Below are 18,729 nucleotides of genomic sequence, written 5' to 3' on the forward strand. Positions count from 1 at the left end.
CTTTAGTCCACCAGTACTCTGTTTGCCATCACCTCTTTTTCAGAACTAATGCAATGCAATAAAACAGTGAATAAACCAAACAATAGAAACTACTGAAATTTCACCACGCGCTACGGAATAACCAAGCTCAGCTTTAGAACTACAGCGGGAACTGGTTGGTGGCTAATGGAACCAGGGCAGCCGATTATGTGCTATAAAAACACAATCGCCGTGCCAAACGTGGAAAAAAAGCATTTTGATGTTTCAATAAAATCCCCAAATCCTACATTAAAACACACATTGCTCCCCAACACCCTCCATTATCCATGCTTAAGCAAATGGAAGACCTGGGGAGGTGGAGGAAGCCGAGCTGGCCAGGGGATTTAGTACAAGCAAGGCGATTAACATTATTTTAATTTTTTTTTTGAAGAGTCAGTGAGGGAGAGAAGTGTGTGTGGAGGAGAGTGTGGACGTAGGGATCTATGACATAGCTGTCAGTTTTCTGAAATAAAATTCTATTCACATATGTTAAGATTCAATTAGTTGAGGTCACAATAACATACTAGGAACATTCCCTCATTTTTCAAAATAATTCCTACACACTTAACTCACCACAAACACAGCAGCTCTGGGTTATTAAAAAATTACAGGTGAAGATTGGTAACGAGTGTTATCACCTTCTTATCAGTTTCAAATATTATAAAACTGAAAATATATTTCAAATGGCTCAGTTGCCTAAAACTAGACACGTAGGCACATGCTTAAAAACAATGGTCACACAAAAAAACTTCCACATACTTGTTATTTTGTACATCTGTCTCAAACAAATGCTTGGAAATGAAAATATATTCCACACCGTCACTCTCCTGGCTTCTTCTTGCTCTGGTAGTGTCTGTGATTTAATTAAAAAGAGTTTACAAAAGTCTGTATCAACCATCCTGAGGAGCATACTGAAAAAGAAATCATCATGTATTAAAAGTGCTTTTTCATAAACCAGACTTAAAAACTCACAAGAAAGCCAATTAGCCAATAAAGTGTCATTAATTCAGAATTTCCATCGATATAAAAACATATTGAAGATCGATTCAAAATTAAACTGCATTGTGTCTGTGCTATTCATTATCTTGAAGGTGCTCTAATATGTTAATTACATAAAAAGTTATCTTAACCCTCGAGGAAAAACTCGTTTCTTTCGCAGATAATATGCTTATTATCATATTCACTGAAGCAAGTCTAACGCCCACTAGGCTGTAAGGTAAACTCTGAAATGACTTTACTCTCTTCTACACACAGCAGATAGGGAGGATGCCATCAATAACTGAACGAAGTCAAAGATCTCCAGGTGCCATTCATTCCTCCTTTGCAAAAGTATAAACACCTTCTTAGAATACTACTGAACCCCCAAACATTCAGTAATTTTACCTATTTGCTACTAAATTATAATGGAGGAGAAAACACAAGGACTAATTTTAAAACGAGAACCAAACCTAAGGAGTTGCTGTGCCGATATGGCACGTGAAAGACTGACTACGGCCCATCTTTCCTACTGATTACAACTAAAAACTCTGCGCCCAAGACAAACTATCTGAGCACTTTATTTTTTATTATTATTTAAAAATGTTTATTCATTTTTGAGAGACAGAGACAGCCCACAAGTGGGACAGGGGCAGAGAGAGATAGGGAGACACCGATTCCGAAGCAGGCTCCAGGCTCTGAGCTGTCAGCACAGAGTGCGACATGGGGCTCGAACCCCTGAACTGTGAGTTCAGAACCTGAGCCGAAGTTGGATGCTTAACTGACTGAGCCACCCAGGCGCCCCCCCAAGCACTTTTAAAATAAATAAAGCAGGTTGTGTCGGGAAATCAACAGGCATGGGGCAGAGTTTTAACTTTTATTTCCTCTTTGTTTTGCCCTGAGGGTGGGAACAGTCACAGAGCATCATGGTGTTATGTGTGACTTAATTGCAGAGTAGGAGCCCTTATTAAGAAAAAACAAAAAAGTCCTTAAAAACTGAAGTGTGTGGAGGTAATCCAGGAAGATTGGAGGAGATATTCTAATCCTGAGTAGGAAGGAATACTAGCTGAAGAAGAAACCCTGAGCTATACACATGCAGTTTGGACTCCAGCTAACATAGCAACATTTTACAACAGAGTTTAGGACACAGAAGTGTCAGCCTAACCCCTCAATAACAGCAGCACAGAACACATCCAAACCAACATAGAAAAGGCTTATTAGAAAACTGAGCTGAGATGTGAACTCTGTACACCAGTATCAGACTCCCCCGAACTACATGTGACAGAGATGACCCAAACCAGTGTAGCAAGAGGTTTAGAGAACTGAACTGAGGGGCACCTGCGTGGCTCAGTCGGTTGAGCGTCCGACTTCGGCTCAGGTCATGATCGCGCGGCTCGTGAGTTCAAGCCCCGCGTCAGGCTCTGTGCTGACAGCTCAGAGCTGGAGCCTGTTTCAGATTCTGTGTCTCCCTCTCTCTCTCTGACCCTCCCCCATTCATGCTCTGTCTCTCTCTGTCTCAAAAATAAATAAACGTTAAAAAAAAATTAAAAGAGAACTGAACTGAGATTTAAACCACAACTCACAATGAGACAGAACTTATAGTCTAAACATAAAATGGTTGATTACTTGCTAAAGTAAAAACATTCTCCAGAATGTTGATTCCCCTATATAGTCTGCTTGCTTTACTCATTTTCAAAGTGCTCAGACAGTTGTCCTGGGGCCAGAGTTTTTAGTTGTAATCAGCAGGAAGGATGGGCTGCTTGCCATATTCGCACTGCAACTCCTCAGGTTTTTTTGTTTTTGTTTTTTTTTACATTTATTTATTTTGAGAGAGAGAGAGCATGTGAGCAGGAGAGGGGCAGAGAGAGGGAGAAAGAGAATCCAAAGCAGGCTCCATGCTGTTAGTGCAGAGTTCGATGTGGGGGTCGATCACATGAACCATGAGATCATGACCTGAGCTGAAATCAAGAGTCAGATGTTTGACTGAGCCACCCAGGAGCCCATTTGTTTCTAAAGTTAATCCTGTATTTTCTGTTCCATTATAAGCAGGACCTAGAGTTGATACAACATTGCATTCATAATATCCAGAATGCAATTAGGGGCGCCTGGGTGGCTCAGTTGGTTAAGTGTCAGACTTTGGTTCAGGTCATGATCTCGCAGTTCGTGAGTTCAAGCCCCGCATCGGGCTCTGTGCTGACAGCTTAGAGCCTGGAGCCTGCCTCAGATTCTGTGTGTCTCTCTCTCTCTTTGCCCCTCCCCCAGTCACTCTCTCTCTCTCTCTCTCTCTTCTCAAAAATAAAGATTAAAAAAACTTAAAAGAAATTATTCAACATACAAAAAACACACATAAAATAGGACCAGTTCTCAAGGGGAAAATGATAGATGGCAACTCTGAATGAATAAGAAGTTAACTAGGACTATCAAGCAAAGAATAAGGCAACTATTACAACTGTGTTTTATAAGGTAAAGGACAATACACCTGAAATGAACGAAGATATGCATTCTTAGAGAAATGTAAACTATAAAGAAGAACCAAGTGGAAATTTTGGAACTGAAATATACAATATCTAACAGAAACAAATCACTAAGTGGGCTCAGCAGCAGAATGGAGATGACAGAGAAAAAAACCAGCGAACTTGAAGTAGGTCAATAGAAATTATAAAATCTGAGCAACAAAGAAAAAAAGACTGAAAAGATATAAATGGAGCCCCAGGGACCTGTATAATGTATGTGTAATCCGGATGCCAGAAGGAGATGAAAAAGAGATTGAGGCAAAAAAAAAAAATGTATTTGAAGAAATAACAGCCAAAAACTGCTAAAATTTGGTGAAGACATAATGTTTACAAATTCCCAAAGTTTCAACAAATCTCAAATAGGATAAGTTCAGAGAAAAATCATGCCTAGACACTAAAACCAAAATACTAACAGCCAAAGATACAGAAAAACATTTTGAAAGCATCTAGAAAAATCCAATACAGTACATGTGAGGAATACTGATTCCAGATTTATTGTATTATTATAAATCATAAAAACAAGAACTCAATGAAATAATATCTACACTTAAGGTACTGAAAGAAAAGAATTTCACCCAAAATATCCTTCAGGAGAAAAAAGCAAAATAAACACCTTGTTAGAAGAGAAACCAAGAAAATTTATCAGCAGATGTGTTCTAAAAGAATATTCAAGGAAGGTTTTAGGCTAAAAGGAAATGTTAAGAAGGAAATCTATATCTTCAAGGAATGAAGAGCAACAGAAAGAATGGTTGAATAGAAATAGAAGTTTGCTTTTTTCCTCTTAAGTTCCTTAAAATATATATTAAAATATATTTATATATGTATATATTATATATACATATACAACTGATTTAAAAGTTTTAATATTATCTGGTAGAGTTTCCAATGTATGCAAACATGATATATTTGTCAGTTACCACAAAAAGGACTATATAATTGAAAGGTTTCTATATTTTATGTGAAATGGCATGAAGATCACTCTGAATGATTAGGTATAAGCATGTTGTAATCCCTACAGCAACCAGTAACAAGTAATACAAAGACATATAAGCAGAGAGCAAATAGGTAAACTGAAATGGAACGTTAAAAACCATTCTAATAATAATAATAATAATAATAATAATAATAATAATAATAAATAACAGTAGAAAATAAATAAAAAGCAGAAGGCAAAGGATAAACAGAAAAACAATAAAATAGTAGCTTAAATGTAATCATTTTCATAATTCGGGAAATGTTAATTGGTTTGTATACTCCAATCAAAAGGCAGAGATAGAAAGGGTGAAAAAGACCCTAGTACATGCTGTCTATTAAGTCTGTAAGAAAGACACATTCACTACAAAGACACAGATAAGTTGAAAGTGAGCAGATGGAAGATAGTACATATACCATGTAAACAGTAAGCATAAGGCAGCTGAAGTGGCTACTTTAATACCAGATAAAAGAGATTCCAAGAAAAAGAGTATTACCAGAGATAAAGAAGAACACTTCATAATGATAAAAGAGAAAATTATGAGGATTATAAACTTGTACACACATAATAACAAAACTTTAAAATACATGATGCAAAAAGTGGCTGAGTTAAATGAAGAAATGGGCAATTTCACAACCAGAATAAGAGATTTTAATGCCTCTCAACAGCTGATAGAACTAGACAAAATATCAGTAAGACACAGGTGACCGAAACACTACCACCAACCTTTGGAGCCTAATTAATACCTATGTAACACTACATCCAATACATGCAGAATACACATTCTTTTCAGGTGTACATGGTGCGTTTGTCAAAAGGAAGATCATATGCTGGTCCAATAACAAGTCCCAACAGATTTAAAAGAACCCAAATCATAAAAGAGTAAATTCTCTAGCCATAACATAATTAAAAACCAGTAATAAGATATCTAGGAAAATCTCAAATATCTGAAAATTAAATAACACACTTCTAAATAAAGATTCAAAGATGAAATAAATACTGTGAAGGACATAACAAGGAATATACAACCTATTACAGTTACAGGATGGAACATGGTGCAAAGCAGGAAACTTATACCTTTAAATGCTTATATTAGAAAAGAAGATCTAAACTCTATGACTGAAAGTTCATCTTAAAATATGCTAGAAAGAGGGGCACCTCGGTGGCTCAGTAGGTAAAGCATCTGACTCTGGGTTTCAGCTCAGGTCATGAATCTCACTTTCATGAGTTCGAGCCCCACATCAGACTCTGCGCTGACAGTACAGAGCTTGCTTGGGATCCTGTCTCTCCCTCTCTCTCTGCCCTGCCCCCACTCCTGCGGTCTCTCTCAAAATAAATAAATAAAATTTTAAGATGTTGCTACAAAGAAAACATCACAGTACACCCAAACCAAGGAGAAGAGAATAATAACAGAAATTAATACAAAAAAAAAAAAAAAGACAATAAAGAAAAACAACAAAATTTAAAAACCTAATTACAGTGATCAAGAAAAAGAGAACAGGGATGCCTGGGGGAATCAGTCTTTCTCTCATGTTTTCTCTCTCTTTCTCAACATAAATAAACAAAGATCTTTCTTTTAAAAAAAGAAAAACAAAGATCACCAATATAAAAAATGAGTTATTATCAGAGATCCTATGGACACTAAAAAGGATTAGAGAATATTATGCATTACTTTATGCCAACATATTTGATAATTTAGATGAAACAGATACATTTCTTGAAAAGTATAAAGAATCAAAATTGAAACAAGAGGAGGCAAAATATCTGAATAGCCTGTCAAATAAATCAAATCTATTTTTTAAAACCTTCCCCCAAAGAAAATTCCAGGCCTAGATGGCTAATGAAGTCTATCCACCATTTAAGAATGAAATAACACAAATCTTACATCAACATATTTTTGCATAAAGAGGAATCACTGCTTAATTCATTTTATGATATTAGTACAAACTAATTGCACAACCTATCAAAGACATTAGAAAACATTACAGACCAACCTCCATCAAAAGTTTAGACGCAAAAGTCCTCAACAAAATTATTAGCAAGTTAAATTCAGCAATATATTTGTTAAAAAGATAAGAGATCATAACCAAGTAGAGTTTATCTCGTGAATAAAAAGTTGGCTGAACGTTTGGAAATCAATGGAATTCACCATATTAACAGAATGAAGGATAATACACGATCCTTTCAATGTATCTAGAAAAATCATCAGAAAAAAATTCAGTGGCCATTCATGACAAAAAGCATCTGCAAACTAGGATTCACAGGGAATGCCCTCAAATAAATAAAGGGCATTGATGAGTAAACATCACACTTAATGGTGAAAAAGGGAGTTGTTTTCCCTTGAGATCAGGAACAAGGCAAGTCTGCTAAGTAACAACGTAAAATATAACTTGAAATGGATCAAGACCTAAGTGTAAAATGTAAAATTATAAAACTTCTAGAAAAAGCAGAGTGTCTTTGTGACCCTGAGACATAAAAGATTTTTAGATAGAACATAAGCACAGAACATGATAAGTGAGACTTTGTCAAAATTACAAACTTTTGGTCTTTGTAAAACACCAGTAGAAAATGAAAAGTTAACCCACAGACTGGAAGGAATAGGTGTATAACTTATTTATCATATAAAGGACATGTATCCAGAATATATAAAGAATTCCCAAAACTCAATGAGACAATGCAATTTTTTACACGTCTATTTATTTCCAGAGAGCACACAAGCAGGGGAGGGGCAGAGAGAGAGAGAGAGAGAATCACAAGCAGCCTCTGTGCTGTCAGTGCAGAGCCCAACGTGGGGCTCGATGTCATGAACTGTGAGATTGTGACCTCAGCTGAAATTAAGAGACTCACGCTTAACCGACTGAGGCCCTCTGACAATGCATTTTTTTTTTTTAATGGCAAACTATTTGAATAGGCATTTTGCCAAAGGTGCATAAATGACTGGGTCCACAACATGACACTCAATATCATTAGTTATCAATTAAATGCAAATTGAAGTACAATGAAATAGCACTACACACATACAAGCATACCTCGTTTTACTGTGCTTTATTTTGCTTCACAGATATTTTTTTTTTCTTTTAAACAAACTGAAGGTTTGTGGCAACCCTGTGTCAAGCATCAGCATCATTTTTCCAACAGCATTTGCTCACTTTGTGTCTCTGTCACATTTTGGTAATTCTCACGATAGTTCCAACTTTTTCATTATTATATCTGTTATGGTAACCAGTGATCTTTGACGTTACTATTGCAGTTGTTCTGGAGTGCCATGAACTGTGCCCACATAAGATGGTGAGCTTAATCAACAAACGGTGTGTGTGTTCTGGCTGCTCCACTGACTGCCCATTGCCTGATCTCTCCCCGTCTCCTCGGGCCTCCCTATTCCCTGAGACATAACAATATTGAAATTAGGCCAATGAATAACTCTACAATCGCCTCTAAGTGTTCAAGTGCAAGGAAGAGCTGTACGGCTCCTGCTTTCAGTCAAAAGCTAGACACGATTAAGCCTAGGGAGGAAGGCACCGTGGAAAGCTGAGACAGACTGAAAGCTAGGCCTCTTGCACCGAAGAGTCAAGTTGTGAATGCAAAAGAAAAATTCTCGAAGGAAATGAAAAGTGCTACTCCAGTGAATGCACGTGAATTGGCCTTATTGCTGACCTGGAGAGAAGAGCCAACCAGCCACAACAGTCCTGTAAGCCCAAGCCCGACTCCCTTCAATTCTACGAAGGCAGCGAGAGGGGAGGAAGCTGCAGAAGGAAAGTGTGAAGCCAGCAGAGGTTGTCCCTGACGTTTAAGGAAACAAGTCATCTCTGTCACAGAAAAGTGCAGGGTGAAGCAGCAGATGCTGATGTAGAAGCTGCAGCAAGTTACCCAGAAGACCCAGCTGAGATAGATCATTAATGAAGGTGCCTACACCAAGTGGATTTTCACTGTAAATCAAACAGCCTTATACTGGAAGAAGGTGCCATCTAGGCTTTCACAGCTAGAGAGGAGAAGTCAATGCCTGGCTCCAGAGCTCTAAAGGACAGTCTACCTCGTTAGGGGTGAATGTCATCGATGGCTTTAAAGCTGAAGCCAGTGTTCACTGGCTGTTCTGAAAATCCCAACGCCCTTAAGAATTATGGAAAATGTACTCTGCCTGTGCTCTATAAATGGAACAACAAAGCCTGTTTATCAGCACCTCTGTTTCCAACATGGTTTACTGGATGTTTTAAGCCCACTGTTCAAAGCTAGTGCTCAGATTCTTTCTGAAATACTACGAAAGCACCTCGTCACCAAGAGCTCGGATGGAGATGTAAAACAAGACTAATGTTGTTTTCAAGCCTGCTAACACAACATCCATTCTGCAGTCCATGGATCAAGGAGTAATTCTGACTTTCAATTCTTACTAAGAAGTACATTTTTGTAAGGCTATGGCTGCCATAGATAGTGACTTCTCTGACGGATTTGGGCAAAATAAATTGAAAACCGAATTATGGAAAGATAACTTTCTGGAAAGAGTTCACACTAGATGCTGTTAAGAACATTTGTGATTCGTGGGACGAGATCAAAATATCAACATTAACAGTTTGGAAGAAGTGGATTCCAATACTCATGAATGACTTTGAGGGGTTCAAGCCTTGAGTGGAGAAAGTCACTGCAGCTGGGGTGTAAATAGCGGGAGAATTGGAATTAGAAGTGGAGCCTGAAGATGGGGCCGAATTGCTGCCACCTTGTGATCAAACTTTAATGGATGAGGAGTTGCTTCTTACGGATGAGCAAAGAAAGTGGTTTCTGGATCTGGAATCTACCCCTGTGAAGATGCTGTGAAGACTGTTGAAATGACAACAGAGGACTGAGAATACTACATACACTCAGCTGATAAAGCAGCACAGTATTTGAGAGGATCAAGTCCAATTTGGGGAGAAGTTCTACTGTGGGTCAAATGCTATCGAACACCAACCACTGCATGCTACAGAGAAAGTGTTTGTGAAAGGAAGAGTCAATAATGTGGCAAACTTCACTGTTGTCTTATTTTAAGAAGTTGCCACAGCCACCCCTGCCTTCAGCAGCCACCAACCTCAGGGCAAAACCCTCCCCCCAGAAAAAAAAAAATGACTTGCTGAAAGCTCAGAGGACAGTAGCATTTTTTTAGCAAAAAAGTATTTTAAAATTAAGATATGTACTTTTTTGGCCTTAATGCTACTGCACACTTAATAGATTACAGTATAATCATAAATTTTATTTTTTTAAGCATAACTTTTATATGTACTGAGAAACCAAAAAATTCATTTGACCCACTTCATTGCAATATTCACTGTATTGTGGTGGTCTGGAACTGAACCTGTAATCCCTCTGAGACGTGTCTGTATCACACTGAGAAAAATTTAGAAGGCTGACTCTAATACCCTCCGGTTCTACCCACGTTGCTGCAAATGGAAGGATTTCATTCTTTCTCATTGCCAAGTAGTATTCCATTGTATATATACACCATATTTTATTTAAGTGAAATAAGTCAGTCAGAGAAATACAGATATCATATATTTTCACTCATATGTGGAATTTGAGAAACTTAACAGAAGACCATGGGGGAAGGGGAGGGGAAAACATTGTTAAAAACAGAGAGGGAGGGAGGCAAACCATAAGAGACTCTTAAATACAGAGAACAAACTGAGAGTTGATGGGGAGGGGTGGGGGAGAGGGGGAAATGGGTGATGGACATTGGGGAGGGCACTTGTTGCGACGAGCGCTGGGTGTTGTACGTAAGCGATGAGTCACGGGAATCTGCCCCCGAAACCAAGAGCACAGGGCATAGACTGTATGTTAGCCAACTTGACATTATATATAAATAATAAATCAAAATAAATTAAAAAATAAAAGGCTGACTATACAAAGTGTTGGCAAAGACGCAGAACGACTAGATCTGGCATACACTGCCAGGGTTGTAAAATGGTATAACCACTTCAGAAATGGTTTGGTAAGGTCTTACAGAATTACCTGTCCCAGCCATTCTACTCCTACTTATTTATCCAACAGAAACAAAAACATATATTCATCAAAATATCTAGCTTATAGGTTTATTTGTAATAACCCAAAACGGGGGGAACCCCCAAGTATCCATTAAAAGGTGAATGGATGGATCAACAAATTATAGTATTTCCATACAATGGAATACCACTCAGCGATGAAAAGGGATGAATTACTAATCTATGAAACAACCTTGGTGAATCTCAAACTCATGCTGGGTGAAATAAACTAACCCCTCCCCCCAAAGAAAATTGGGAACAATGTATAATTTCATTTATATAAAGTGCTAGATGATTTAAACTAATCTATAGTTTCGGAATGTAGATCTGTGGTTGCCTAAGGCCAGGAGTAGAAGGATAGATTACTAAAGGCATGGGCAGATTTTTTGAGGAGATGGTAATGTGCATTATGTTGATTGGGATGATGATTTCATATGTGTATATGTATGTTAAAACAGATCTAACTGTACCTTTTAAATATATGCAGCTTATCTATTTCAATTATATCCCAATAATATGTAAAAGGAAAACTGCAGAAAGGGGGGAAAAAGTAACCTAATACAAAAAGTAATTGATTTAAATTGAACTTAAATTTAAACTATATCCAAAATTTTAATTAACTTCTATTTAGTTAAAAGCATATTTAAAAAAAATTTTTTTTAACATTTATTTTTGAGACAGAGAGAGACAGAGCATGAACAGGGGAGGGGCAGAGAGAGAGGGAGACACAGAATCTGAAACAGGCTCCGGGCTCTGAGCTGTCAGCACAGAGCCCGACGCGGGGCTCGAACTCACGGACCGCGAGATCATGACCTGAGCCGAAGTCGGACGCTTAACCGACCAAGCCACCCAGGCGCCCCAGTGAAAAGCATATTTTAATACAACATTCAGATCTTCTAAAACAGTTTTTCGTATTTCTACTGGTAAAGCACCAAGAAATTGTGCTATTCATTACGAAATGTCGCACCTTCTGCAGGAACAGCATGTAATACTAATAAATTTAATTCTTGTCATAAAAGCTAAGAATGAATTTCATGACAAATTCACTCTATTAAAGTGTAAATAACATAATACGCATCCACAAGTACGAAAGATATTAAAAGTAGTATGATCCTCTGCTTTGGAATCTAGGGTTAATATGCATTTGTCATTTCAACAATTTAGTTGTTGTTTGCTGGCGTTCCTTTGGCAAATAGTAAGCTTCGTAAGAATGTACTGTTGAAAATCAAAACTGAGAATTTTATGTGCATTAATTTGTTTCTGGTGAACTGAGAAAAGGTTACCTTTGTTCAATTGTCACAGCAGAACACTCTGAAAATGTAGAACATGCAGTGTTAAGGGTCACTGCCCTGACACATGGAGTCCCCTTGGGAGGGTTAAAAGTATTATTTAGAACTACCTCAAGTGAACAAGACATTTATGACACTGCCAAACACAGTTAAAAGTGAATGTACCTACAAAGTGTTTGCTTATCACCATCACCCCAAATTATCCAAGCCTGATGTAATTTTACTGTTGAAGAGTTTTATTGCTAATTGCAGTCAGCGATCATGGGAAATCTCACAAACTCATTAACAGCGAGGAATCCTGCAGAAGGGATCTGGAAGTTCTTAAGGGCAGAGAATTCAAAGGGAAAGATGGACACATTAACTATAATGCAGGCCACCACCTCACCATCGCTCACTTGTCAGAGTACTCACTGTGTTCACCGTCAGACAAACATCAAACACATACGAGACAAACTCCACCTTCTTCCCCTGCTTCCCACAAAATTCCCAAATAACTGCCATAATGAGATAAGAAAAAAAAATTTTTGAATTGGTACCCTAGTTTACATATATATATTAGAAATCTCAACTGAGGTTTTCTATAGACAAAGAAGTGTTACAGAACATGAGTCCTTTGAAACCTATGAAAACACATAACTGTGATATATGCCTTCACGAGAAACCACAAAGTGATTAACAGGTGTGGTTGACTGTGAGTGCCCAAAATTCCAGACTGTAAAGACTTGGGAATTCATCAAGAATTTGACATTTACTGCAATACTTTTTGTTAACTGCTTTATTTTAATTTACTGAGACAGCCTTTTGAAAGCCTGGTTATATTAATAGTCATTTAAATTTGTTGATGATAACCTAGAGCCTTAAAACAGTGTTGGTGCTGCTCACCGAGAATGAAATTTCCCACAGAGAAGCAAGACAGCAGAAAACAGGTCTCGGCCACCACTTTCTTTAAAAGCAACTTTCAATGTTTAATGTGGCAACATAGATATTTTTTAAAGATCGTATAATTTGTTCTGCCATTTTAGCCCAAGAGTGATAGTGCTTACCTCATTTAGCATCCTTTTAAATAATTTTTTTAATTGCAATAATTATAGATTCACAATAAGTTGCAAAAATAGTACAGAGCAGATTCTGTGTAACTATCATTCAACTTTCTCCAATGAAGGAAAGTGTTCATCTTCCATAACTGTAGCGCAGTCAAGACCAGAAAATGGACCTCAGCAAACCACAGTGAGCTAAACTACCAAGTATTTCTTTTTAACACTGAAAAACCTGACGTATGCTCGACAGAAAAGTTCACATGTAAGCTTAACGAATTTCCACAGAATGAAAATACCCAGGTAAGAAGCACCCACCAGGGAACAGAAGATTTCCAGCACTGCACAATCACCCTTCCGATCCACCTCCTCAAGATATCTAACAGCACACATTAGCATTGCTTTTATTGTATTTATACAAACGGAGTTATATTGCATATTCTGTTTTGTGTCTGCCTTTCACTGGACACGTTTGGTGGACTCATTCCCAATGCTGCGCGGAGCAGCAGATTGGGCATTACGGTCTTCTGTCGTGTGAACATGCCATCATGTCCCTTATCCGATCTACTACTGATGGGCATTTGGGTCCTTTCCAGTTTGGGGCTCTTAGGAATAATGTTTCCAAAACCATCCGAGTGCATGTTGTGTGCATCTCTGTTGGCTGTGTACTAGGAGTGGAATCACGAGGTCATGGGGCATGTATTTGCTCAGCTCTAGTAGATAATATCACTTAGCGTTCCAAAGTGGATGAATTAATTTGCACTCCCACCAACACCAGCAATGTGTGAGAGTTCCAATGCTCTACATCTTTTTCAACCTACCCATTCTGGTGAATATTTAGTACATTTGGGGGAAAAGATTTATAGAGTTAAACATCGAACAGAATACTGGTGGAATAATCAGAGCAATAATTTTTCTCCAAATACTCAAGACTCTACCTAGAATATTTGACAAAGCAAAACAATCTGAAATTCCAAACTTGTTCTTAAAATATATTCTTCTTTAATTAATTAAATCATCCCAAGCTGATGCTATGGCTGTTATTTTCCAAACATGTCTGGTATTATGAGTCACTTGGGATATATAAATACAGACTTTCAGGCATTCTGTCAGATTTCCTGAAGGAGGATTTCTTTGGAAAGGCCTTGGAATCTTTTCATATGAAGCCCAAGAGGTTTTTATTATCAGCCAAGTCTGGAAAACACTGCTCCATGGGAATCTTCTGACATTAACACCTGTTTAAAAGTGAATCTGAGTGGAAAATTACTACTTTGGGGATTTCTTTGGAGAGTTCCAGCCCCAGAACCTTTCTGGATGTTCTCAATTTCTGCAACAACTTTAGAGGCAGATATTATTTGAACTGTTGGATAAATTGAGGCCAAAGTACATTGCCCCAGGTCCTTGAGTAACACCAAAATTATCATAAAGCCCTATGTGTGATCAACAGCCTTATTGGTATTTAGCATCTTCCAAATAGCGTGGATTTTTATTATTAACTGTGCTGCAATAAAGAGAATCGGTAGTTGGAAAAGACTGTGTAGTATCGTATATGGGAGGAAGACCGTGAAGACTGGAATCAGAAAACCTGGTTTCGAGTGCGGGTGCAACTACTGTGTGTGGAACTCTGAGTAGGTAACGGATCCTTGCTCCCTCTTTCCTCCTCTGTGGCATGCAGATGTCGCCCCGTTGTTGGGACATTGAAATAAATTCAGACAATTAAAGGAGATGAATACACAGTAGGAAGTTAACACATGTGTTTTTTTTCCCTTCGTAATCTGTTTTTCCATCCTCTAGGTTCTTTGTAACTGCTCACCTGTAAGACTGGCCAATAGTTTTGTAAAATTTTCTAATTACCTGTATATTGCAATTCAGCTTTGTAAGAGAAGTGAATAATTAAAGTTAAAAAAGAGAGAGAGAGAGAGAGAGAAACACAATTTAATTCCACATTTCCACATTTTCCTTTACTTTCATCTCTGTTGGTGGAAACCAGCGGTCCTATAACGTATGGCTGAAAACGATTACAAACAATAATTTGGAAAAATGCAGTAACAAGGAGTAACTTGAGGTAATAGCAAACTATAATTTTAAAATAAAGCCCAACTCTTCTCAAACTAGAGAACATTGCTAAGGGCACTATACAAACAGTTGTTTTTGTTTTGTTTTGTTGTTAACAGTACTAAAACCACTTGAAAAAGCCAACATTTCAATTTTGTCTTTTAGAAGGCTTTCTAACATCAACATATTAAGCACTCAAATGGCATTGATTCTGGAGATCAAAATGCTTCCAGCATCGCATTTCACTTGTAAGAAAGCCTATGAAAACCTCTTTTATAAAAATAGGTCTAATTCTGTATACTGAAAAGAAGCCTACCATATTTGGGTTATATGGCCATGAAAGGCCCATTTAACACGATCTGCCAATTACTACATATAAAAAGTAATTAAGAAAGGCTTATATTAGAAGAGGCCTCCTTCAGCTCTCTGTGGTTTGGTCCTTCTGATCTTAAACCTGGTGAAAAACTCTGGAAAATATTAGCACTTATTTTAGGAAGTAGAATAGACTTTTACATAGAAGAAAATTTGTAAATAATAGCGTCACATGTGTATTAAAATTCACCATAAAAACTGAGAGTAGAGGGGCGCCTGGGTGGCTCAGTTGCTTGAGTGTCCAATTCTTGGTTTCGGCTCATGTCATTATCTCACGGTTCATGAGATCGAGCCCCGTGTGGGACTCCGTGCTGACAGCACGGAGCCCGCTTGGGATTCTCTCTCTCCCTTTTTCTCCTCCTTTCTCTCTCTCTCAGAATAAATAAATAAGCTTAAAAAAGAAATATTAAAGAAAAAAACTAAGAATAGAGAAGAAGTGGTAAATTAACAAATACCCTGCCAATGATGTCTGCGCTCTGGGGCAATCCCTGAACTCCTGTGCCTCAGTTTCCTCCACCGAAAAATGTGGAGAATGTCGCTGCATACTTGCTAGGTCTGCTGTGAGTCCAGATGCTGACCGCTTAGAACCATGCTGGGTGCCACCCATGCCACCTAAGTGTTGCCCAGTCATCATCAGTGCAGCGGTTAGCAGCATTGGGGAGCAGGGAACTTACGGGGCACTGTCACACCGTAGTGTTGTGTGTCACTGATGAGCAGTTTTCGTTTCAGTTCATTCAAACCTACTCCTACGGGACCTGAAAAATAGGATAATATAAATGATTACAGAAAACACTGTTTAAGCAGGTGGATCACTGAACACGAGCCCGTGACTGACAGACTGAGAACACGTATCCAACTTTGCATCCCGAATAAAGAGATTATCTCTAGTCAAGTTGTACATAAGAAAAAGCTACTAGTTCATTTGCTGCTTTTTTACTTTGGAAATTTAAATCCCTACCTTTCCATTAAAAAGATCAGAACTAATTTGTTTTAAAGGAAACATACCCCAGAGCTTGAGTAGATCACCAAGAGATGATATCCAGAAGAGTCTAAAATATATGCCTGCCTGAGAAAGTGGACGTGTGCACTCCAGGCACCAATCATTTCAATACGAAATGTTTTTAGAGCTTAATAAAATAACATCTTGGAACATTAATTTTATTGTAGCTACAACTCTAATGATACACTTTATTTTTTTTATACTTACACATTTATTTTTTTGAGAGAGAGTGCTCACGTGAGCAGGGGAAGGGCAGAGAGAAAGAGAGAGGAACAGGGAGAATCTCAAGCAGGCTCCATGTCCAAAACAGAGCCCAACTCAGGGCTCGATTCAACAACTGCGAGATCGTGACCTGAGCCAAAATTAAGAGCGGGACCCTTAACCATCAGAGCCACCCAGGCACCTCTAATGATGCATTTTAAATGTGCAAAGCCATCAGCCACATTTACGTCGCTCGAGATAATCTTCTCACGCTATGTTTTCAGTTGGTCCTTAAGCATTTGAAAACTTGCACTGGCCTCGCGTGCTTAAATCCACCAGTGCATGCATAGTAAACACCACAATGGACAGGGAGCGGATAGTAAATACTGTGGAGCACAAAAGTGACTTCCGCCTTCAAAGAAAGTAATTAGGTTGAGAGAGTCACACAAAATGATTAGGAGACGGAGCAAAGCACACAGCAGTTTCAAACAGGAATCTGAACACAAGTTAGAAGGCCACAAGCCCCCGACGACGAGTGTCTCGCAGTCTGCCATCAGGCTCCATTCAGTGATGGTGTTTGCGCTGGACACAACACAGGCTGTGGGCCCAGACGGACCCGACTCAGGTTCCCTTTTTCACTATTCCTCCCCTGCTGATACTGGGTGAATACGTGTGCCCCTTCAACTTCACGTGTTGGACTCCTAAAGCCCAAGGTGTTAAGAGGTGAGGATTTTAGGAGGTGCTAAGGTCAGGAGAGTGGAGCCCAGGAAGGGATTAGCGCTCTTACAAAAGAGACTCCACAGAGCTCCCTCCCCTCCAGCATGTGAGGACGCAGCCAGATGCGTGTGACCGGGAAGAGGGCCCTCACCCCGCAGTGCCGGCACCCTGGATCTCCAACTTGCAGTCTCCAGAACCATAAGAAGTCAATTCCTGTTATTCATGGGCCACCCAGTCTGTGGTGGGTCATTACCATGGCCTGAGAGGACATCATCTCTGAGGCTTAGTCTTTGAGCCTTGATTAGACTTCATGCTACTGAAAGTTATCCTACTCCCCTTTTGGAGGAATTAAGTGAATAACTTCTGTATAGCACCTGGCACCTGTGTTCCAGGGACCTGTGTTCATTCCCTCACCCACTTCCTCTCCTGAGCTTTGAAAAGAACAAGGTTTTATGCCGGACAATGAAGGACATACAGGTGGACACAGAAGAGCACAGTGCACATCCTGGGTGGAGGGAAAAGTGCGAACGAAGAGGAAGAGGCCAGACCTGGGGGCTGTGCCTTCTTTGGTCTACCACTACTTTGCAGGGCCCTCGCCTGGATCAGGAGACCTGTCCCCCTGTGTTCACTCATCAGCACCTTCTGTCTTTCCAGGAACTGCTGTCAAGTCCCAACTCCCTGGCACTCAGCTCTCCCTTTTTATAATAAATACTCTGTAACATCCCATTTATACCGTGAAATGGAATTCAGAACTAATGTAACTTACTGGTACATATAATTCTTCCAAGTTAATCAAATGGACTAACTGGGGCACCTGTGTGGCTCAGTGGTTTGAGCATCTGACTCTTGATTTTGGTTCAGGTCGTGATCTTAAGGTTCGTGAGCTTGAGCCCAGAGTTGGGCTCTGTGCTGACAGCGTGGAGCCTGCTTGGGATTCTCTCTCTCCCTCTCTCTGCCCCTCCCCTACTTGTGTGAGTGCTTTCTCTCTCTCAAAATAATAACCTTTAAAAAGAGTACTTACAATAAAAAAATTTGTTTCAATATGTAAATGCTTAGACATGACTAGAACACCTATTAAACTCAGATGTTTGTACTTAACCAATAATAAGGTTGGATTTAAGAGTAATAAGATAAGGAACCATTCTGTACAGGAAACTACAGGAAACTGGAAGCCCAAAGGTGCAGGAAAACAGGAGAATAAAGACAAGAAACTGGATAGAAAGGACAGGTGAAACTCTTTGGAATATGGTAAGGAACGGGGTAACAGCCTTAATTGAACTAGAGATAATTTGTCAAGACTATCAAAGTACAGAAAACGGTACTTTTGCAAATGATCTTCACTTTACATATAAGTGTAGTGTAAAAGTAATTGCCTGTGGGATGGGACAGTGCTTCACTGTCTCAGAAGGCAGACCCCTTGAAACTCGACCATATGTTCTGATCTATTCAGTGCCTGAATGTCTACTATAACATTGGAGAGAGGCACGTGGGACGCAGGTCAGACCTGAGTTCTGTAGAAATGTCATGTCTACATTCCTGGCCCCCTAGCCATTCTGACTTTAAAAAGCAGTAAATGTCTA

General features: G+C 39.0%; 1 protein-coding gene and 1 long non-coding RNA gene across 7 annotated transcripts in view; one reads left to right on the forward strand and one right to left on the reverse strand.

Annotated features, from left to right (window-relative positions):
* LOC132694990 (uncharacterized) overlaps positions 1-18,729 on the forward strand; it is a 123,748-nt gene that overhangs the window by 83,764 nt on the left and 21,255 nt on the right. The gene's annotated exons all lie outside the window — the stretch shown is intronic.
* Positions 1-18,729, reverse strand: part of MPP7 (MAGUK p55 scaffold protein 7) — a 210,770-nt gene that overhangs the window by 5,499 nt on the left and 186,542 nt on the right. For both annotated transcript variants that reach the window (XM_078450316.2, XM_078450315.2), the window contains exons 12-13: positions 15,906-15,986; positions 778-871 (exon numbers count right to left, since the gene is read on the reverse strand). In XM_078450316.2, the coding sequence (XP_078306442.1) occupies positions 778-871; positions 15,906-15,986 (175 nt within the window). The remainder of the gene's footprint in view (positions 1-777; positions 872-15,905; positions 15,987-18,729) is intronic.

The sequence above is a fragment of the Panthera onca genome, chromosome B4 (genome assembly GCF_046562875.1).
Source record: "Panthera onca isolate mPanOnc1 chromosome B4, mPanOnc1 haplotype 2, whole genome shotgun sequence".
Taxonomy (NCBI): Eukaryota; Metazoa; Chordata; class Mammalia; order Carnivora; family Felidae; genus Panthera; species Panthera onca.